Source organism: Aquarana catesbeiana, linkage group LG01 (genome assembly GCF_042186555.1).
Source record: "Aquarana catesbeiana isolate 2022-GZ linkage group LG01, ASM4218655v1, whole genome shotgun sequence".
NCBI classification, from domain to species: Eukaryota; Metazoa; Chordata; class Amphibia; order Anura; family Ranidae; genus Aquarana; species Aquarana catesbeiana.
The window spans coordinates 797434375-797458408 of record NC_133324.1 but is presented as its reverse complement, the minus strand read 5'-3'; the positions used below and the strand labels follow the sequence as shown (position 1 = coordinate 797458408).

The 24034-nt window shown below is 42.8% G+C and overlaps 1 protein-coding gene across 3 annotated transcripts in view; it reads left to right on the top strand.

Moving 5' to 3' along the window:
• Positions 1-24034, top strand: part of PDLIM3 (PDZ and LIM domain 3) — a 68508-nt gene that overhangs the window by 23075 nt on the left and 21399 nt on the right. For 2 of the 3 annotated variants that reach the window (XM_073607415.1, XM_073607421.1), the window contains exons 2-3: positions 10827-10978; positions 17561-17633. In XM_073607415.1, the coding sequence (XP_073463516.1) occupies positions 10827-10978; positions 17561-17633 (225 nt within the window). Of the gene's footprint in view, positions 1-10826; positions 10979-17560; positions 17634-21147; positions 21336-24034 lie in introns of all 3 variants that reach the window. The other variant, XM_073607420.1, reaches the window with a different exon arrangement.

Below are 24034 nucleotides of genomic sequence, written 5' to 3'. Positions count from 1 at the left end.
CTCATGGAATGTTCAGGAACTTAATTCTAAGGTGAAAAGGTCATTACTGTTTGAGTATTTGGCGCGACATAACCCGCATGTGATCCTTCTCCAGGTAACCCATCTGCAAGGCTCCAGGTTCATGGCCCTGAAGAGAGCAAAAATTGCATATGCCATTCACTCCACTTACTCCACATATGCCAGGGGCGGGTCTATCCTCATAGCCAAGTCCGCGCCCATCACCATCAAACATATCAAACTAGATCCAAATGGCTGTTTTGTAATTGTTGTACTTGAGCTCCTTGGTAAACCATACACAGCGACTAGCCTTTACATACCGCCAAAATTCACTAAACAATTCTTTGAGCGGGTGATGGGCTCGATATTGGTGATTGCGCAGGGCCCCCTTTTGATAGCTAGTGATTACAACATGGTACTTGATAACTCCATTGATAGGTTCCGCTGCTCCACACTACGCCCCACACCCCTTAGTTCCTTTCTAACCCAATTCAATCTAGTGGAAGCCTGGAGATGGATGCATGCGGATAAGAGGGAATATTCATGCCAGTCTGATTTGCATGGTACATTGTCTTGCATTGATTTATGTTTGGTTTCCTCCGATTTGCTCGCACTGATAACTGGGGTCAAGTACCTTCCTAGGGTGGTGTCTGACCATTCTCCCTTGATGGTGGATCTCGCTCTGGGCACCCCCTCCTCCTATGGTCTGACGGCTGAGCCCATTGTGGTTGGCTGACCAGGCTGTTGTCGATCAAAGTACAACTGAAATGAAGTCGTACTGGATGGACAACAGACAGAGTGCCTCCATCCCGATTGTATGGGACGCCTTTAAGGCCACCACACGTGGCTCATTTGCTGCCGTGATAGCGTAGGCCCGCAAGGCATCTCATGCCAGATTGGTGGATGCTGAGGGAGATCTTAGGGATGTGGAGGTGGCTTATTCTGCATCTCCTACTTCTGAGGCACACACTGGTGGCATAAAGCCAGGGACTTAGCCTTGGTACTCTTGGAGCGTACCCAAAAGAAGCTGTTGTATCAAAACCAACGTCTCTTCGAGTTTAGCGACAAAAACAGTCGCCTGCTGGCCTATCTCTCCAGGCCAGACTATCAGCCATATATATATATATATATATATGGCTGATAGTCTGGCCTGGAGAGATAGGCCAGCAGGCGACTGTTTTTGTCGTTAAACTCGAAGAGATGTTGGTTTTGATACAACAGCTTCTTTATATATATATATATAAAATGTAGCGCATAAACGTGGTAAGTATTCTTCACAAACACCTCAATTGTGAGGACCAAGTCTAGTGAAATACCAAAGAAAAGTGAGGGTAAAGGTGAAGTCCATATAAATGAACTTAAAACGCAGAGAAGTCTCTAAACAAATGTGCACATGAGAAATCGCTGGCTGTGAAAGTGTTCGTGATGTGGACTGAAGACTGGGTTGGTCAACACATGGATGCGGCTTCCCCCTATGACTGCAACAAATCAAAACAGTAGTAGGGGTGGACTCTTACCAGATCTTGTGGACTCCCCTGTCGTATGACATGGAGTCATGTAGGCATTTCGCCACTCCGAGCATGTAAATCGATATTCAGATAATCAAGGGTCACAAATGTCGATTCCCCAGGTCCTCACGGGGTCATCAGACGAATCCTTGTAATGGATATGGACGGAGTTCTGGCGACTGAAGTGTGTAATATGTAGCAAAGATGGGGTATTTTACTCCTCTCCCGATAATATGTAAAAAGAAAAGAAGACCTCACTTTTCTTTGGTATTTCACTAGACATGGTCCTCACAATTGAGGTGTTTGTGAAGAATACTTACCACGTTTATGTGCTACATTTTATATATATATTTTGTATTTTTGTTTGTCACATTGTATGTAGCTGCTTCATGTATTAGCTTAGCGCAGTGTTTTTCTGTTTTTGCATTTTGATATCAGACTATCAGCCATGCAGTATCCCAAGAATTAAGAACTTTGAGGGTAAAGTAGTGGAACAAAACAATGAGATAGTGGAAGCATTTGTCACATTCTACTCCTCACTGTATGCTACTAGAGCTCACTACTGTATACCATTGTTGAATTAGATGATTACCTGTCTGATATCACTGTACCAAAGCTTCAAGAGAACCAGGCTTCACTGCTTGATGCTCCCCTAACAGCTGAGGAAATAGGGGAGGCAATACAGTCCTTTACCAGGAATAAAACTCCAGGACTAGATGGATTTCCCATAGAATATGCACTTCAGAGACTTATTATACCTCACCTGCTTAAGGTATACCATTTTGCTCTGAGGATGGGACAGTTACCGCCCCCTATATGTCTGAGGTGCTGATTGTCCTCATTCCTAAACCCCATAAAGACCACCTACTCTGCGAGTCATATAGGCCGATTTCACTCATCAACACAGGTGTTAAGATTCTGGCCAAGGTACTCGCCCAGCTATTAAACACCGTCATTAGCACTATTATTGGAGTAGACCAGACTGGGTTCATCCCTGGGCGATCAACCTCCATCAACTTACGTAGACTTTTCACCAATATGCAAGCTACTCATAATAGAGTGGGTTCTCGGGCAGTGTTGGCCTTGGACGCCCACAAGGTCTTTGAATCAGTGGAATGGCCATACCTCCTAGAAGTCTTGGCAAAGTTTGGTTTTGGTGACACTTTTATTAGGTGGGTACATTTGCTGTATCTGAGACCTACTGCCAGGTTGCGAGTGACCGCCTCTGTGTCTGATTCCTTTCCGATAAAGAGAGGCACCAGACAGGATTGTTCCCTGTCGCCATTGCTGTTTGCAATGGCAACAGGGGACACTGGCTACGCTGATGAGGTCCAGTAGGGGGGTTGTGGGATTGACGATTGGGGGTCGGGAAGAAAAAGTTTCTCTCTATGCCCATGACATGTTAATCTACTTGACGGACCCTCAGTCGGCTCTCCCGGCCCTGCTGGATATTATCGGGAGTTTGTTCACTTCTCAGGTTCCAGGTCAACTGGGACAAATCTATCTTATTTATGATAGATCAGACGACATCAATAGTATTGCCCCCATCCTGCCCACTGCAGACAGTCAGCTCTTTCCGATATCTAGGGGTTGTGGTACAACATCCTATCTCCTCTTATATTAAGATTAATCTAGACCCCCTTATTGGTAGAATGAGAAACACCTTAGACGTGGAATACTGTTCCGCTGACATTACTAGGTAGGATAAACATTTTTAAAATGATTTTACTGCCACGCTTCTTATATATTCTAAGTAACTCACCATGCTATGTTACTAAGGCCAAATTTAGGGAGATAGACTCAATCTTCACCACTTTTATTTGGAGGGGAGGGGCAGTTCGGATTGCGAGAAATACTCTGCAGCTACCGGTTGTGGAAGGAGGTCTTGCTTTACCGTGCATACAGACCTATTACATTGCTTCACAATTGGCACATGCGCATTGGTGGTTTTACCCTGAAGCCAACAATGTGGCCACTGCTCTAGAGGCAGCAATCCTTACCTCCTATGAGTCCCTCCAGAACCTGATACACAGAATGTCCCTACGGGGGAGGGTACTAGCGTCCTAGCGATGACCCTACGGATTTTCAGGCTCTCTAGGATGCTACACCAGCAATGGGGCACTATTCCTCCCACTGACACCAGCAAAAGGGAACAATTCCTTCCACTGACACCATTGATGGGGCACAATTCCTTCCATTGCGCCAACGATGGGGCACAATTCCTTCCATTGCGCCAACGATGGGGCACAATTCCTTCCATTGACATCAACGATGGGGCACTATTCCTTCAATTGACACCAACGATGGTGCCAATGGAAAGATCTGTGCCCCATTGTCGGTGTCAATTGAAGGAATTGTGCCCCATCATCGATGTCAATAGAAGGCATTGTGCCCCATCGTTGGCGCTTCGGAAGGAATTGTGCCCCATCGATGGTTTCAATGGAAGGTTCTGTGCCGCAACTATGGGGCACAATGCCTTCCATTGACACCAAGGATGGGGCACAATGCCTTCCATTGACACCAACGATGGGGCACAATGCCTTCCATTGACACCAAGGATGGGGCACAATGCCTTCCATTGACACCAACGATGGGGCACAATGCCTTCCATTGACACCAACGATGGGGCACAATGCCTTCCATTGACACCAACGATGGGGCACAATGCCTTCCATTGACACCAACGATGGGGCACAATGCCTTCCATTGACACCAACGATGGGGCACAATGCCTTCCATTGACACCAACGATGGGGCACAATGCCTTCCATTGACACCAACGATGGGGCACAATGCCTTCCATTGACACCAACGATGGGGCACAATGCCTTCCATTGACACCAACGATGGGGCACAATTCCTTCCATTGACACCAACGATGGGGCACAATGCCTTCCATTGACACCAACGATGGGGCACAATGCCTTCCATTGACACCAACGATGGGGCACAATGCCTTCCATTGACACCAACGATGGGGCACAATTCCTTCCACTGACACCAAAGATAGGGCACTGTTTACTCCCGCTGGATGCCAGGACATTTTCTAGTCCTGCGGGCCCTAGTCTGCCTCCCCTAAAGTCTGAAGGACAGTAAACTGGCCTTTTGTTTAGAAAGTTTGGAGACCCCTCCTCTACCCTATTTACATCAGTGCCTAACCCAAAGATTCCAAAACTACAACATGCACCAGAGTGTCATCAAACTGGATGCTGATTTTCTATCCATTCTCTACACCAAAGCATCAAATAGGTAACAGAAAACATGTGGAGTCACAATGACCCCCATGGTCAGAAAACCTAATGTCACCAAGACACCTGTTATTTATAGTTGTCAGCACACCATGCCTTGCTCTGCATGTGCTAAAAGGAGACAGAGATAGGCCTACACCAAAGAAGATTCTTTTCAACAACACAAAGTATGATGGGGTCAGCGCTGTGCTAGAGTGTGAACATGTGCTAGAAAAACCTCCCTGAAGCATGTTAATTACAGAGTTCAAAAAAAGTACAACTTCATGGGGGTAGTGTACCAATGTGAGATGAAATTACCCTGTTTTTTACTTTATGGCATCATGCACACAGAGCTTAAAGAAATACCACTGTTACAGGCATTACATTTTTTTTATTTTAGTCTGTAAAATCACCTACATGTAAGCCTAAGTGTCCATGCACAGATAGGCATTTACAGACTTATTAAAAGAGGAGCATTTACATGCAGAAAAAAAACCCCACCAAAGGCACATTAAGAAGGGGAACTGAACTGAACTGAAGAACAGAAAAAATGCAAAAAGTGCTTCTAAATGTGCGTAAACTCTGGACACATCTAGATTTTGAAAGTTAATGCATTCCAATGGCCATAATTAATATCTGGCCAATAAAATGTTTTATGAAGATCTAAAGTACTGTGTGTGTTGTGTGTGTGTTTTTTTTTTTTTTTAATTCTAATCCTAAATACCTTTTCTCACACCGCCACTCTGCAGTGACGTGATCCCCTTCCGCTCTCCAGCCCCAATCTAAGGAGAGCAGCGGGAGGAGCTGAGATACCCCTCTGACATCAGCCAGCCAGCAGAGGGAGGTCACGTGACCCACAGAGCAGTGCTGTGAAAGGAGGTATTTAGGATTATAATTTTTAAAAAACGGACACAAGTACTTTAGATCTTCAACAGAGAGGATACAAGTAATGGGGGTATATATTGCAGCGGAAATAGCGGCAGAAGAAGAGGGGAGGGGCAAAGCACAGATCGGCACTGATCATCAGTGCTCTGATTACAATATAGCACCAACAGTGTCAACAATCAGTGCGCACATGTGCCTGCAATCAGTGCCCACATGTGCCACCAATCAGTGCCCATTAGCGATGCCAGTCAGTGCTGGCTATCAGTGCTGCCCATCAGTGTCGCCTTTCAGTGCTCATCAGTGCCACCTATCAGTGCACATAAGTGCAGCATAAAATTATTTAGTAAAAAATAAAAAACACAGCAGTGGTTAAATACCACCAAAAGAAAGCTCTATTTGTGTGAAGAAAATTATAAAAATGTCATCTGGGTACAGTGTAGCATGACCGCGCAATTGTCATTCAAAGTCTGACAGCTCTGAAAGCTGAAAAATGGCCTGGGCAGGAAGGGGGTGTAAGTGTCCTGTAGGCAAGTGGTTAATTGTTATGAACTTTTCTCACTATACCTCAATTTCTTCACAGACAGGGTTGACATATGCTCTGCACTCAGACTTTTCTCTACTTCTTTGCCATATGTAACAGTACATACCAAAGTTTATACATATGGAAAGTTCTTTTTCTAGCTTTATAGACTGTCCATAATTATGCGCATGTAAGCCAGGCCACAGCTGGTCAGTACAACTTGCTGAACTTGAATGTCACAGCAATCACTTGTTCTTGCTGACTCTATACACAGGAGTGTTTAAAAGCACTGATCAGCTTTCTTTACCCAATCAGTTCTAACATCTGCTATTACTGTCCCATCTTCCACAATAAAACCTGACACTTTAATAGTACACTTCAATAAATAACAAATATACCTAACCTTAGAATCGTGTGCACAAACTGCAAAAAAATGACAGTACCCAAAATTATGAATAGAGGACACATTCAACAAAGTCAAAGTTCATCAGATTAGCTAATGGCAGTGGCGTCGCCAGGGGGTGGCTTCTGGGGCTATAGCCCTGAATCTGGGGCCCATAGCCCCGAGTCTCTGCAGAGGGGTCCCCAACCACCAGACCGCATGACAGAGCTGGCGGGCAGCACAGGAGAGCGGAGAGCGGGCTGCAGCACGAGAGAGCCAGCCGGTGGGACACAGACAAGGGAGAACCGGAGAGCGGGTGGGCGAGAGAGCAGAACAATTACATCTCTCTGCTGCCTGCCCTCTCTCTCTGGGGACCCTGATGCAAGTAGGGGCTCTCTGGGGACCCTGATGCAAGTAGGGGCTCTCTGGGAACCCCTATGTAATGATATATATATACCATATTTATCGGCGTATAACACGCGCTGGCGTATAACACGCACCCCAAGTTTAGGAGGGCATTTTAAGGAAAAAACTTTTAGGAGGGAAGTTTAAGGAAAAAAACTTACATTTAAATGCCAATCAATGCAGCCTCATCAGTGTCCATCTGCAGCCTTGTCCATCATTGCAGAATGATCAGTGTCCATTTGCAGCCTTACCCAGTGCCGTTTGCAGCCTTGCTAAGTGCCATTTGCAGCCTCACCCATTGTCATATGCAGCCTTGCCCAGTGCAGCCTTGCCCATTGTCATATGCAGCATTGCCCAGTGCAGCCTTGCCCATTGTCATATGCAGCCTTGCCCATTGTCATATGCAGCCTTGCCCAGTGCAGCCTTGCCCAGTGCCATGTGCCGTTTGCAGCATTTAATTGTTTAAATTTGCCACCGAGATAGACAGAGCCTGGGTACTCGGCTCGTCACACCGCCCCGCCACCCTGCTGTCTCTGAGAGGATAAGGAGGGAGCGCTGCCCAAAAAGACCGAGCCGAGTGTACTGTGTACTCGGCTCGGCTCGGCTCGCAGTCCCGCCCAGTCCCGCCATTGCACGGAGTGTTATGTCCATCATAGGAGCTGGGCGGGACTGGGTGGGACTGCGAGCGGAGCCGAGCACTCGGCTCGGTCTTTTTCGGCAGGGCTCGTTTTTTTCCGGCGGTGCTCGGTCTTTTTCGGTGACACACGCTCTTTTTTGGCACACAGACAGTGAGGGATTGGCGTATAACACGCACCCATGATTTTCCCCTGACTTTAAGGGGAAAAAAGTGTGTGTTATACACAGATAAATACGGGGTATATATATACAGTGGGGACGGAAAGTATTCAGACCCCCTTAAATTTTTCACTCTTTGTTATATTGCAGCCATTTGCTAAAATCATTTAATTTCGTTTTTTTTTCCTCATTAATGTACACACAGCACCCCATATTGACAGAAAAACACAGAATTGTTGACATTTTTGCAGATTTATCAAAAAATAAAAGCTGAAATATCACATGGTCCTAAGTATTCAGACCCTTTGCTGTGACACTCATATATTTAACTCAGATGCTGTCCATTTCTTCTGATCATCCTTGAGATGGTTCTACACCTTCATTTGAGTCCAGCTGTGTTTGATTATACTGATTGGACTTGATTAGGAAAGTCACACACCTGTCTATATAAGATCTTAAAGCTCACAGTGCATGTCAGAGCAAATGAGAATCATGAGGTCAAAGGAACTGCCTGAAGAGCTCAGAGACAGAATTGTGGCAAGGCACAGATCTGGCCAAGGTTACAAAAAAATTTCTGCTGCACTTAAGGTTCCTAAGAGCACAGTGGCCTTCATAATCCTTAAATTGAAGACGTTTGGGATGACCAAAACCCTTCCTAGAGCTGGCCGTCCGGCCAAACTGAGCCGAAGGTTTACCTTCCACCAAGACAATGACCCTAAGCACACAGCTAAAATAATGAAGGAGTGGCTTCACAACAGCTCTGTGACTGTTCTTGAATGGCCCAGCCACAGCCCTGACTTAAACCCAATTGAGCATCTCTGTAGAGACCTAAAAATGGCTGTCCACCAACGTTTACCATCCAACCTGACAGAACTGGAGAGGATCTGCAAGGAGGAATGGCAGAGGATCCCCAAATCCAGGTGTGAAAAACTTGTTGCATCTTTCCCAAAAAGACTCATGGCTGTATTAGATCAAAAGGGTGCTTCTACTAAATACTGAGCAAAGGGTCTGAATACTTAGGACCATCTGATATTTCAGTTTTTCTTTTTTAATAAATCTGCAAAAATGTCAACAATTCTGTGTTTTTCTATCAACATGGGGTGCTGTGTGTACATTAATGAGGAAAAAAATGAACTTAAATGATTTTAGCATATGGCTGCAATATAACAAAGAGTGAAAAAATGTAAGGGGGTCTGAATACTTTCCGTCCCCACTGTGTATATATATATATATATATATATATATATATATATATATATATATATATATATATATATATATTCATGTATATGTAGAGCAAAGCTGGAAATCTTTGGCAAGTATATAGCAGGGGATTCTACCAATGTAATGGTGAATTTTCAAAGACCATCAGTGTAAGGGGGAATTTGCACTGACTAACATGTAACGGGGGATTTTACGCCACCCACCAATTGAAAAAAGGGATTTATACACTGACACCAATGTAATAAGAGCATTTACACCAACCATCAGTGTAAGGGGGAATATACAATGACCTCCATGTACGGTGGAATTTACACTGACAACCATTGTCGTGGAGATTTGTACTGACCATCAATATAAGGTGACACCTGTACACCAACCACCAATGTTAGGGGGGATTTACACTGACCACCAATGTAAGGGCAATTCTGCACTTACCCCCAATGTAAAGGGAAATCTACACTGATCACCAATGTTATGAAGAATTTACACTGACAACCAATGTAATGGAGGATTTTACATCAACAGCCAATAAAGGAGGATTTCTACACTGGCCACCAATGTAAGGGGAAATTACACTCACCACCAATTTAAAGGGGCTTCTACATGGACCACCAATGTAAGGGAGGTTTTGAAACTGACCACAAATGCAAGTTTGGATTTTTTTAACGATTACCAATATAAAGAGGAGTTTCTACACTGGCCACCATTGTAATGGGGATTTACACTGACCATTAATGTGATAGGAGCATTCACAGTAACCACCAATCTAAAGAGGGATTTACACTGACCACCAATGTAAGGTGGACCTTCACACTGGCCACTAGTGTGAATGAAAGGATTGTACACCAAGCCCCAATGTAATGAGAAGATTTACACTGACCACCAATGTAACTGAGACATTTAGCCTGCGTTCACATTTGTGTGTGTCGGTTATACATGCAAGATCGCTTTCCTGACACCACAGAAACATGCTGCCCTTTAGCAGATACACAGAAGTGCCATTAATTGTTAATTACACTCTCATGCATCAGCTGAGATGTGCGTATTTACATGCACCAAAGTTCAGGGTGCTGTGGCACCATGTTCTTTTGAAGAAGGGTTCCACCTCCAATTTGCTTACCTTTGCAAAACAGGCTGATGTTAGGCTTAATGACTATAATTGTAGGCAGGACTTTCAAGCATGCTCCTTTACCTCCCCAGTGATTCAGCATTCAGCAGAAGTGATGGTAGATATGACTTTGGGGACATGATATACATATGCTGCCTCTAGTTACATATCAATGCCGCAGTCCACGACTATTTACATATTAATGCCGCCGCGATTTATATATCAATGCAGGTTATTTACATGTAAACACAGGGTCTGCAGGTGAGTCATCTGTACATGGCAATAGGGCAGAGCTGGGCAGCAGCAACAGAACTTTACACTGAGATATCAGGACACAGCATGGGACTAAAACTTCAAGGGATAAGGGAATTTAAACTGGAATAGTTGGCAAGTATGAGGCAGCTGCTTTGGGCTCCACAACAATGACAGGGCCCAGGGAAGCTGCCCCTTTTGCCCTACCTTAAAAATGGTCCTGAGGGTAAAATACCTTCAGACTTCACAATCACTTTAAGTAATTTTTTTGTCTGCAAATCATTGAGCAATTTTAGCAGTTCCTGATAATCTCACAGCAAAATAGTACTTCATTCAGGAAACCTGATTTCTGAGCAGTACTCAGGTAGCCACAATCAAGACAGGATAAGCAAATATCTAAATGTTCATTGGCAAGAACATGTCAATGGTTTTAATAAAACATTATTTTAGGAAAAAAATAGGTTCTGTGATAATGCTGTGACAGTTCATACGACATTATGAAAAACTTTTGTTGTTTTTTCAGACCACACCAGGAAGTAAATCTTCTCTTGCTAATTTATGTCCTGGAGATGTCATACTTGCAATTGATGGATACAGTACAGAGAACATGACACATGCAGAGGCCCAAGACAGAATTAAAGCTGCAACAGACCAACTCTGTCTGAAGATTGACAGGTAATAATTATCCATTACTCATGTCCTTTTAGACAGTGCAGCTAGAGTCTCCAGCACTCATCACATGGTAAAGTTTACTTTACAGGAGAGCTCCAGATTTAGTTTCCAAAGATCAGCAATGATTTAGGTTTCGAGGAGCAGACATACAACCCATTGTGGTAATTTTTCTAATTATAGAAAATCAACCTCTTCTCAAAATTATCACTGACAAAAACAGAGTGCACTGGGTAGTGCAGGGAAGACCACTTTAGTAATAATAAAAAAAAAAAAAATGCACATAAAAGTAACATGATCAGTGCATGCTGCCAGAAACAGCTCATCCAGAGGAATACCACGTCCCACCAACAGATGTGAATGTACTCTCACTGAGATGTTGGCAGGAGAGAAAGCAATCTAGATGGATAATCTGAGGCGGTTGCTGGAGAAACCAAAAGGAGATCAATTACAGAAATGTTCCAAGATGGAGCCAAACAGGGGACTCAATTTTTATATGAGGTAATACAGTATCTCCACTAAATTTACATGTTTCAGGGTCCATGTACCTTCACCAAAGTGGAAGGAGTGAGCTAATATGAGCGACTGGAAGTGCTGTGCAATGTCCAAAGCCCGGGTAGGGGGACGCTTTAAACCAAAGCAGAAGGACTGAGTGGGCTAGTTGAGCTGTAACAACTGCAGAGCCGGATGTAAACAAAGTTAGTTGAATGGAGGTACGGTTTCACCTGACGTACTGACTCAATCTGTTTCGATCCATCCTGAGACTATACTGCAGATGCTCTCCTTATGGCTTCTTCAGTACACACCTCAGATTAACCATCCTAATTGCTTCCTCTCCTACTGCAGATTCCTCATTGAACTGCATTTGCATCCGTGGGCAGGACATGGTATTACTCTGAATGAACTCTTTCTTTTGGTGTGCACTGATCACATTATTTTTATGATTTATTATTTTTTTTTATTTCAAAGTGGTCTTACCTGCACTATCCTGTGCGCTCTGTTTTTGTTTTTATTTTAACATGAATTTTTGGTCCTTAAAGATGTACATACAGCTTGCAAAGATATTCTAAACTACCACAGAATGAGTGCAGCACGATACCTGTGAAGGTTAAATCATCATCGATATAAAAAGCATGATACATTTGTGAGACATAACAGGCTGCTAAAAAAACTATTCATAGAGGTTGATTTACTAAAGGCAAATATACTGTGCACTGCAAGTGCAGTTGCTTCAGGGATTAATAAATGAAGTTAAGCTTCACTTTGCAAAGAATACCCAATCACACAGTTACATAGTAGGTGAGGTTGAAAAAAGACACAAGTCCATCAAGTCCAACCTATGTGTGTGATTATATGTCAGTATTACATTGTATATCCCTGTATGTTGCGGTCGTTCAGGTGCTTATCTAATAGTTTTTTGAAACTATCGATGCCCCCCCGCTGAGACCACCGCCTGTGGAAGGGAATTCCACATCCTTGCCGCTCTTACAGTAAAGAACCCTCTGCGTAGTTTAAGGTTAAATCTCTTTTCTTCTAATTTCAATGAGTGGCCACGTGTCTTGTTAAACTCCCTTCCGCAAAAAAGTTTTATCCCTGTTGTGGGGTCACCAGTATGGTATTTGTAAATTGAAATCATATCCCCTTAAGCATTTCTTCTCCAGAGAGAATAAGTTCAGTGCTTGCAACCCTTCTTCATAACTAATGTCCACCAGACCCTTTATTAGCTTTGTTGCCCTTCTTTGTACTCGCTCAATTTCCAGTACATCTTTCCTGAGGACTGGTGCCCAGAACTGGACAGCATGCTCCAGGTGCGGCCGGACCAGAGTCTTGTAGAGTGGGAGAATTATTGCTTTATCCCTGGAGTCAATCCCTTTTTTAATGCATGCCAATATTCTGTTTGCTTTGTTAGCAGCAACTTGGCATTGCATGCCATTGCTGAGCCTATCATCTACTAGAACTCCCAGGTCCTTTTCTATCCTAGATTCCCCCAGAGGTTCTTCCCCCAGTGTATAGATTGCATTCATATTTTTGCCACCAAAATGCATTATTTTAAATTTTTGTACATTAAACTTCATTTGCCATGTAGTTGCCCACCCCATTAATTTGTTCAGATCTTCTTGCAAGGTTTCCACATCCTGCGGAGAAGTTATTGCTCTGCATAGTTTAGTATTGTCCGCAAATACAGAGATTGAACTGTTTACCCCATCCTCCAGGTTGTTTATGAACAAATTAAAAAGGATTGGTCCCAGCACAGAACCTTGTGGGACCCCACTACCCACCCCTGACCATTCCGAGTATTTCCCATTTATCACCACCCTTTGAACTTGCCCTTGTAGCCAGTTTTCTATCCATGAACTCACCCTATGGTCCATGCCAATGGACCTTCTTTTGTACAGTAAACGTTTATGGGGAACGGTGTCAAATGCTTTTGCAAAATCCAGATACACCACATCTACAGGCCTTCCTTTATCTAGATGGCAACTCAACTCCTCTTAGAAGGTTAATAGATTGGTTTGGCAAGAACAATTCTTCATGAATCCATGCTGATTACTGCTAATGATACAGTTTTCATTACTAAAATGTTGTATATAATCCCTTATCATCCCCTCCAAGAGCTTACTATTGATGTTAGGCTAACTGGTCTGTAATTCCCAGGGATGTATTTTGGGCCCTTTTTACATTGGCTTTTCTCCAATCTGCTTGTACCATTCCAGTCAGTAGACTGTCAGTAAAAATTAGGAACAATGGTCTGGCAATTACTTGACTGAGTTCCTTATGTACCCTCGGGTGCAAGCCATCCGGTCCCGGTGATTTATTAATGTTAAGTTTCCCAAGTCTAATTCTAATTCTGTCCCCTGTTAGCCATGAGGGTGCTTCCTGTGATGTGTCACAAGGATAAACACTGCAGTTTTGGTTACTGAAGCCCCCTGATTCCCTCGTGAAGACTGAGGAGAAGAATAAATTCAATACCTTCGCCATTTCCCCATCCTTTGTAACCAGATGTCCTTCCTCATTCTTTATGGGGCCAATATGGTCTGTCCTCCCTTTTTTACTGTTTACATACTTAAAGAATTTCTTGGGATTTTTTTTGCTTTCCTCCACTATGTGTCTTTCATGTTCTATCTTAGCCGCCCTAATTGCACCCTTACGTTTCTCGTTGCATTCTTTATAAAGTTTGAATGGTGATGATCCTTCAACCTTGTATTTTTTGATGGCCTTCTCTTTTGCTTTTATATGCATTTTTACATTGGAGTTAAGCCATCCAGGACTTTTGTTTGCTCTTTTAAATTTATTACTCAATGGGATGCACTGGCTAATGCCCTTATTTAATATACTCTTAAAGCGAACCCATCTCTCTTCCGTGTTCTTTGTTCCTAAGATTTTATCCCAATTTATATCTTCTAGCAAAGTTTGTCGTTTAGGGAAGTTGACTCTTTTGAAATTCAGTGTCTTTGTATTTCCCTTATGTTTCCTATTTGTGTGATTTATACTGAAGCCAATTGACCTGTGATCGCTGTTTCCTAAATTGCCCCGTATTTCCACATCCGTGATCAGGTTTGTATTGTTGGTAATCAGTAGATCTAGTAACGCTTTATTTCTAGTTGGTGCATCTACCATCTGACCCATGAAATTGTCCTGCAAGACATTTAGGAACTGGCGAGCCTTAGACAAATGCGTGGTTCTATCCACCCAATCTATGTCTGGATAATTAAAATCCCCCATTATAACACTTCCCATCCTTGCTGCTAATCCAAATTGTGATAAGAGGTTCGCCTCCCCCTCCTCCTTCAAGTTTGGGGGCCTATAGCATACTCCCAGTATTATTTTACCCTTAGCTTTATCCCTTTGGAGCTCTATCCATAAGGAATCCACCTCCTCCCTAGCTCCCTTAGTGATCTCATCTCTCACATTCACTTGTACATTATTCTTCATATACAGGCATACCCCTCTGAAATTCCCACAAAATCCAAATCCTCCTTGTACAACAGTATCTCTAGTTCACCCATCTTGTTCACCAGGATCCTGGTATTGGTGAACATGCCACGTAGTTTAGACCGGTCGCATACTATAGTCTTATTGGGTGTTCTGAGATTGCAACTAGGACTTGTTACTATACTTACCTTGGGTTTATGTGCTTTAGTCAACCTACCACTAATGCCCCCAAAACTACCCTGTGGACTATGTTCCGTGCTGACTATCTCTACCTCTGGACCCTCCACCACGTCGCCTCGTTTAAAAACCCCTCTAACTTTTTGGCCATCTTAACTCCCAGCACATCTGCAGCCTCCTCATTTAGGTGCAGTCCGTCCCTTCTATAGTACTGGTGACCGACCTGAGAAGTCAGCCCACTTCTCCAGGAACCCAAGCCCCTCCTTACTACACCAGCTCCACAGCCACCTTAATTCCCTAATCTCCCTCTGCCTTTCTGGTGTTGCTTGATGTACTGGTAGTATTCCTGAGAATACTACCTTGGAGGTCTTTTTCCTCAATTTAGCTCCCAAGTCCCTAAAATCATTCTTTAGGACACTCCATCTGCCTCTGACTTTGTCATTGGTGCCAACATGCACCATGACAGCCGGGTCTTCCCCAGCCCCTCCCAGTAATCTGTCCGTGATGTGCCAAACCCGAGCACCCGGTAGACAGCATACAGTTTGGCGCTTCAGGTCTTTGTCACAGATTGCCCTCTCTGTCCTTCTAAGAACTGAGTCCCCTACCACCAGAAACTGTCTAATCCTTTCCCTTTGCTTCCCCCCCCCCTACTCTCACTGGAGGAGTTCTTCCCCTTGCAGCTTGCAGGGAGAGTCCCTCAGCTCCAACAGTGCTGGTCCCTGACTGGTTTCATTACTGTCACTCAATGGAGCGTACTTATTGGGATGCTCCAGCTCAGGATCGGCCTCCCTGGCACTTTCCCCTCTATCCTTCCTGACTGTCACCCAGCTACTCTTTTCTGGTGCCTGCACCTCTTTGTTTCCACCCACCTCGGTGCTGGCCCCTGCCGGGTACGTTCCCTGCTCTCCTTTAGTATGGAGGGTCTTCTCAGTGCTGACAGTTACTTCCCTAGATTCAGAACCTGGGCTTCCAGGGAAACAATGTGCTTACATTTTGCACATCAGTATTCGCCCTTGATCAGATAATCAAGGAATACATACATGCCGCAAGATGTACACCGAGTCGCATCTCCACACCCGCTGGGCATCGTATCTACCAATTTAATGAGGATTAGGATTATACCCTGTCCAAATTACCTAACAACTAGCTTCCTGACACTACTACTCAACAAGACAATACACAGGTACTTGCAGACCCACGTGCACTGGCAGACAACGTGCACTCGCAGACAACGTGCACTCACAATACACAAGTATACACAATACACAGGTACTAACGATCCACACACTACTCAGACAACACTCAGGTACTCACACTACACCGGTACTTTGAACCCTGTTATAAACTCTGGTTTTTAACTCACCACTTAGTCCAGTTCCACTCTGGTTTTTAACTCCCCACTTAGTCCAGTTCCCCTTGGTCTAAGTACCAGCAAGCTCAAAGATGAGCAGGCTCAAAATTAGTTCTACAGAAAGTTTTATATAGTCCTCAAACACCTGTGACCAATTAACCACTCCCCTTAATTAGTAGGCTGAAGGAAAGAAAAGGTAAAAAAAGGCTGTTTAAAAAGTGACAGAGGGTGTTAAAAAAGGTTCAGATTCTTGCTGGATTTTTTTACTCTATATTTGTGCTATTTATGCAGTACCTATCTGCTACTTTTTAAATAAACGAATTTGGCATTCTACCCTATGGGAGTTCCCTTTTCTCTTTGATATGGTTTACCCCTGCTGGAGTGCCTGCTGTTCCAAGGTATCCTGTCACTACGCTCTCTTGAGCGTTCCCTGCTGTCATTAATGATATATCTGGGAAGGAGGAAGGAGATTTGAGGACCATCAGCTAGTATCCTATCGTGACTTCCGTGGTGACCTACTAAGCCTGTATTGACCCCCCTGAGTAAGGGCAGTCACAGGCTTTCTGGTAAGCCTCCATCTTTCTTTCACTTGGTTGACGGGCAGCACTACTAAGTTGGAGCATCGTTTTGGGATTTTTTAACACGTTCTTCATATATGCAAGCATCTTTGGACTTTTTCTGTGGACTTTCACTGTTTTTTGAACCAGTTTGGTATTTCAAGAATATTTAATTGTATGAAGTGTTGATTTTCTATCACTATTTCACTAGCACCTTATTCATTTATTTTGATAACAATTTTATTTATTTGTCCAGCGCTGCACTGGAAAACAAACCTAAAAACACAGCAATCACCAGTAGTTAAAAGCAAAGCTTGTTCACTCTCCACACAAGGTTCCCACGGTTCAGCTTCTAACCATGCAAGGAAAATTTTAAAAAACAAACATTTTGGCTTGCACATGACTGAAAGATAGAAATCAGCAGAGCTTCCCCTCGGATCTAGAGCAACTGCAATTGCAGTGTACAATATATTTGCCTCTATTAAATTAACTTCCCCGTATAAGGGATTTATTTTCATAACTCTACAATGCAATGTTGTAATACAATTTTTTTTTTTTTTTTGCTTCTAGAGCGGAAACTAGAATGTGGTCCCCACAAATGTGTGAAGATCCTTATAAAATTAACCTTGAAGCTGAACCACAGGTAAATCTATCAACTGATGTATGTGTTTTGCAATCCATTTTTAATTGTGTATCTTGAATAGGGCCACCTTTTTCTAATGAAATAGTCCAGTGCTTTTAATGGACAGACTATGCCAAGAAATACTTTTTTGTATTATTATTTTTTTTCAATTCAGAAAAACATTTTAGATTATAATACTTCCAGAATTATGTGATTTTACCAAAGATTTTACTAAAAGAGAAAATATTAAACTTACCCTTGTCACCTTTATACAATCCGGCTCTGAGAAAAAAATTTTTTTTTTTTTTTAATCCCCATAAAATTGATTGAATATTGGAATGAGACACATTCTACATAAAAAAAACCCAGTAAATCAAACCCAAAGTGTTTGATGCCCATTCTTGTATGCTGCCTGAAACTGTTAAGCCCCTTTCACACTTGGGCGGTGGGTGCGTATGCGGTAAAGCGCCGCTATTTTTAGCGGCGCTTTACCATCAATTTCGCGGCGCTATTCGGCCGCTAGCGGGGCGCTTTTACCCCCCGCTAGCAGCCGAGAAAGGGTTAAAACCACCCGCAAAGCGCTGCTGCAGCAGCACTTTGCTGGTGGTATAGCCGCACTGCCCATTGATTTCAATGGGCAGGAGCGGTATACACACCGCTCCTTCACCGCTCCAAAGATGCTCCTAGCAGGACTTTTTTTAGCGTCCTGCTAGAGCACCACTTTGGAGACACTGGAGCGGCTCTTTCAGGGCGCTTTGCAGGCAATATTTTTAGCACTGTAGCGCCTGCAAAGCGCCCCAGTGTGAAAGGGGTCTTACCATGCAATGCAGTAATAACAGCTACCCCCTCCTTTAGTAGTCTGTAGTTGTGACCTTCTGCTTCCATCTTGGCCTAAATTGGCATAGTTCATCTCCAAATTTTAGACCTAGCTTTACCTTGAGTATCACCATATACTCAAACACCATTTTTGCACAATCGCATTCTAACCGACGCAGCGCTACTAAGCTCTGAATTTACTCAAAACAGCAATGCTTCTAAAGGTAGAAATGGGCATTAAATGGAAACAATCCAGGCATTGTAAATTTTTTTTTTTTTTTTAAGCATGGAAATGCAAACATGCATGCTTACATCTTTGCAGCATAACATAGGTTAAGGGAGAAGAGTGCAAAACATTTTATGTACTACTTTAAGCATATCTAAACTAAAAAAAATAGTATATATTGACGCTTATCAGTCCTTAGGTTTGTTGGCTACATTAGTTTTCTTTTTTTCATTTTTTTTCTCCCATTTATTCTCACATCATTTTTCCAGTAACACACTTCCTAAGGGCCCTTTCACACTGGGGCGGTTTGCAGGCGCTATTGCGCTAATAATAGCACCTGCAAACCGGCCCGAAACAGCCGCTGCTGTCTCTCCAGTGTGAAAGCCCCGAGGGCTTTCACACTGGAGCGGTGCGCTAGCAGGAAGGGAAAAAAAGTCCTGCTAGCAGCATCTTCGGAGCGGTGAAGGAGCAGAGTATACACCGCTCCTTCACCGCTCCTGCCCATTGAAATCAATGGGACAGCGCAGCCATTACCGTCGGCAAAGCGCCTCAGCAGAGGCGCTTTGCGGTGGTTTTTAACCCTTTCTCAGCTGCTAGCAGGGGGTAAAAAAGCGTCTCTTTACCGCCAACGCCACCCCCACCTCAGTGTGAACGGGGCCTAACAGCAAGCATTTACTGTACTGTTATCAGGACTACAAAACACTACCTCCGCTTCTCATCACTTTTGCAGTGCATTGTCACCTATCCAGTTTAGGGTCAATTATTCACTGACATACAGTGGGGAAAATAATAATTTGATACCCTGCAGATTTTGTAAGTTTGCCCACTTACAAAGAAATGAAGGTCTATAATTGTTATAATGTGTATTTTAAATGATAGAGACAGAATATCAACCGAAATTCCAGAAAAAAACACATGATACAAATATTATAAATTGAGTTGCAGTTCAGTGAGTAAAATAAGTATTTGTTCCTCTACCAACCAACAATTCTGACTCCCGCAGACTGGCTACAGTATGTGCTCATGTAGTACTCAGATTAATCCTGTCATTTAAGACGGTGCTCCTAACAACAACTCGTTATGTATATAAAAGACACAGAATCTTTCTTCTATTCAAACCTCACCATTATGGGCAAGACAAAAGAGCTGTCAAAGGACGTCAGGAACAAGATTGTAGACCTGCACAAGGCTGGAATGGGCTACAAGACCATCAGCAAGAAGCTGGGTGGGAGGGAGACAACTGTTGGAGCGATTATTCGCAAATGGAAGAAATACAAAATAACCAACCGCCCTCTGTCTGGAGCTCCATGCAAGATTTTGCCTCATGAGGTAAGGATGAGCATGAGAAAAGTGAGGGATCAGCCCAGAGATACACAGGAGGAGCTTGTGAATGATCTCAAGGCAGTTGGGACCACAGTCACCAAACAAACCGTTGGTAACACAATACGCAGCCATGGATTGAAATCCTGCAGTGCCCGCAAGGTCCCCCTGAAGAAAGCACATGTCCAGGCCCGTCTGAAGTTTGCCAATGAACATCTAAATGATTCAGAGAAGGATTGGGAGAAAGTGCTGTGGTCAGATGAGACCAAAATTGAGCTCTTTGTCATTAACTCGACTCTTCTTGTCTCAGCCAGAACACTGACGATGGGTCGTTGATGGGTTTTTCAGCATGACAATGACCCAAAACATACTGCCAAGGCAACAAAGCAGTGGCTCAAGAATAAGCACATTAAGGTCATGGAGTAGCCCAGCCAGTCTCCCGACCTTAGCCGTATAGAAAATTTATGGAGGGAGCTGAAACTTCGAGTTGCCAAGTGACAGCCAAGAAATCTTAAGGATTTAGAGAAGATCTGTAAAGAAGAGTGGATCAAAATCCCTCCTGAGATGTGTGCAAACCTGGTAACCAGCTGCAAGAAATGTCTTACCTCTGTGCTTGCCAACAAGGGTTTCTCCACCAAGTATGTTTTGCTTGGGGATCAAATACTTATCTTACTCAATGAACTGCAACTCAATTTACAGTATAACATGTGTATCATGTGTTTTTTCTGGATTTCTTTGTATGTGGGCAAACTTACAAAATCTGCAGGGGATCAAATAATACATTTCACCACTGTATGCACCTTTTCATTTATGTATAACTGTTTATTTTCTGGATAATGTGTGGTTAGCACGGCACAATTTCTATATATTGATTGTCGTATTGGGTATCAAAGTACTGTGCAGGCAGTTTTCCATTAGTTATCTTTATTTTTAGCCTAAGTGCAGATTTTTGCATTCTTTATTTTAAATGCAGCCACTAAATCGAAGGACTTAAAAACCCATGCTTTATAAAAAAAACAAAAAAAAAATTTTGTGGTTTAGATATTCTTTAAAACCGTAAGGTTACATTTGATATTTGTAAGTAGACACTGTACAGTGTGAACAATGTGTGTGGCTTGCTTGTGTGTTTAATCTGCATGAACAGTGTGGTGTGTTTTATCCAAATCTATACAGGAGTTCAAACCTATTGGCACTGCTCATAACCGAAGAGCACAACCATTTGTAGCAGGTGCAAATATTGGTGACAAAAAGCAGGTAGTGAGTTCTTCCTATAATACCCCAATTGGGCTATATTCATCTGGCAACATCAAAGATGCATTCCATGGACAGATGAGGGGTCTTATTCCTAATGTAAATGAAATGTAAGTATTTTACATGCATGTCAGCAAGCACCTTTTTTGCATGGAAATTTGACGGTATAATTTTATAGATAACTCGTATCACCAAAAAATATACTGTGTCGTTTCAAACAAATGCTGATATAGTCCAGTGTATACAAAAAGTTAAGATAAAACAGTGATACTGACAAAATACTGCATCACACATTTTTTATTTTCTTTGTCAAAACTGAAAAAAGCACATGGCAGAGGAGTATGCCTACAGTATGTGATTAATGTAATCTATATGGAATTGTATCGGCTATGGGGGTACCTCATCCTTTATAGAATTTTAAAAGATAGGACAAATATAGCAGACTTTACCGGTACCAGTGAAGGACAATCAAAACAAAATTATACTAAAGATCTTTATTACAAAATTTTAAAAAATTCTACACATTTTAAATAAAATCAAAATTGTATGGCTCTAATCAATTTGACCAATGGATTTTAATGCAATGATTATTGATTAATGCAATCTGATAATAAAAATGACTCCTGACAAAACGTTTTTTTCTTCTTATTTTTTTTTATAGTTTTTGGAAAGAGTGGTGAAGTATTAGAATGGCTGTCTGATTTGTGTTGCTCTCTGTTGGGAAGGCATCCCTTCATTCCTCTGGCAGTGTCCAATGTTACGGGTATAGTTAGCGAGGGTAATTTCCCTGAGATTGTAGGCCACACTCTCCTGAACAAAACCACTCCCCAGGCACGACCCTAGAAATAATTAGACAAAGAATCAAGTTTGGCAAAATTTGGCCACGGCACATTTATTGGTTTAATATAAAAATAACAATTTTCCTTTATATTGATAATAATAAATGTCATCATCACTTAATGAACACAAAATTATTAATCTGCCGAGTTATCAGAACTCGAGCACCAAGTCACCAACATTCTAACATATACAAATTATGCCACAAGCCAGACTTGCCTCAAGCCCGGCCCACCCCCACAACCGTGGCCATTTCAATCTCGCACTGCAGGGCAAGATTGAATATGTCGACACCTACATCTGAGAGGTGCACCCCATCTTGCCTGTAAAGCCCCGGGATTCCACCCTCCAGATCTGCGCATCTATATGACAACCAATAATGGGCATTTATTTTTCCATAGCCCTATTAATTCACTTCCTCATCTTTTCCATAACCCTCCTCTAAGGCGAGGACAGCTAAGAAACACGTGGAATGATTTCCGAGAACACAATAGTCGTACCTGGGGAAGTCATTGTAAAATAGTGGTTATCCTGTTTTAATCATGAACAAAAAATCTATCGTCCTAATATTACCTCAATCATTACTTAGATTAATGATTAATATAGAAGGCAGGGACCAAACCTGAAATAACCTGGATAAATGAAAATACAACTGGTACCACTGGAGGCCTCCCACACCTTTCCAAAATAACATAAAGGATTCCGGATGCAAGGACTACTCCAATGAGTATTTATGTTACGCTGCTCTTTTACGGGCCCAGTATATATATGATTCCCCCCGAATCCATACAGTGCGATGCCAGTCTGAAAAATTAAACAAAAAGATTAGGTTTCACATACAATTTGAAACATTTTGACTTCCACCTCCTCCTTTCGTTAAATGGCTGATTTCTCCAAACCCCTCCGGGCTGCCTCTGAAGCTGCGCCTATTCTAAAGGAATGGGAGGAGAACTTAAAATCGCTTAGACCCATGTGTCTGAAGCAATTATAAAAAATAAATTCAAACTAGTACTTTGTCAGAGGTGCTATATGTAAAAGTAAATGCCCTACCACTGTAGGCCTGACTCCCAGTAACTGTCTAACCACCATTACCAGGCACACTGATTTATTTTCGTGAGCCCTCAAAGTAACCCACAAACCACTACCACAGGGATCCGTTTTAGAATTCTATAACAGAATGTGAACAGCTGATTGCTCGGCAGCCACATGATCATATAGGATACCTGAGCAGCCATTTTTTGATCCTGGCACAAGCTCTGAGATAAGAAATGCCCCAAAAAAATGCCAAGATAAACGTGGACCTCAAAAGAAAAGCTTGATATGCAGAGGAACAAACTGCAAAAATAGCTGCATTAAGACCACAAAGAATTTCCAGAGAAATAGGTCTCCTGCTGTCTGACACAAAAGTCCCCCCTTTTACCCCTTTATATCTTTTAATGGCCTGCTTAACCGAAAAAGAAGACATACAATTAGGGAGCCCCTTTAAACAAAAGAAAAAGGAGATGCCCGTCAGCGTCTTCACTACATGACTGTTTGAAAACTTTGCTGCATGAGGGATGTCACGAAAGCCAAAATACCCCTTTCTGACAGCCTGTATATACTAAAAAACCCTCATTGCTCGGAAATGCCATCCTGCTACTCCAAGCGGCCGAATAACTCGCTCAAGTCTTAGGAGCGACCGAGCCCTTAATAACTTTCGACGCCAACTTCATATTATATGCCACAGGTGCTCCAGGCAAAGGGATACCCTCCTCGTCTGCCTCTGCAAGCAACTGGCGAAAACGGTCCATCTGAAACCGAGACAATGAGTCAGCTATATTATTCAATATTCCTGGAGTGCATTTCACTTTCAGCCAAATGTGTCTATTTGCAAAATAACGTAGATATTTGCCAGCACAGCAAGGACCAGCACAAGGTGGCATCCAAACAGTTTAGTTTATTGCATGATCACAACACAAAAAGGTGCAACGTT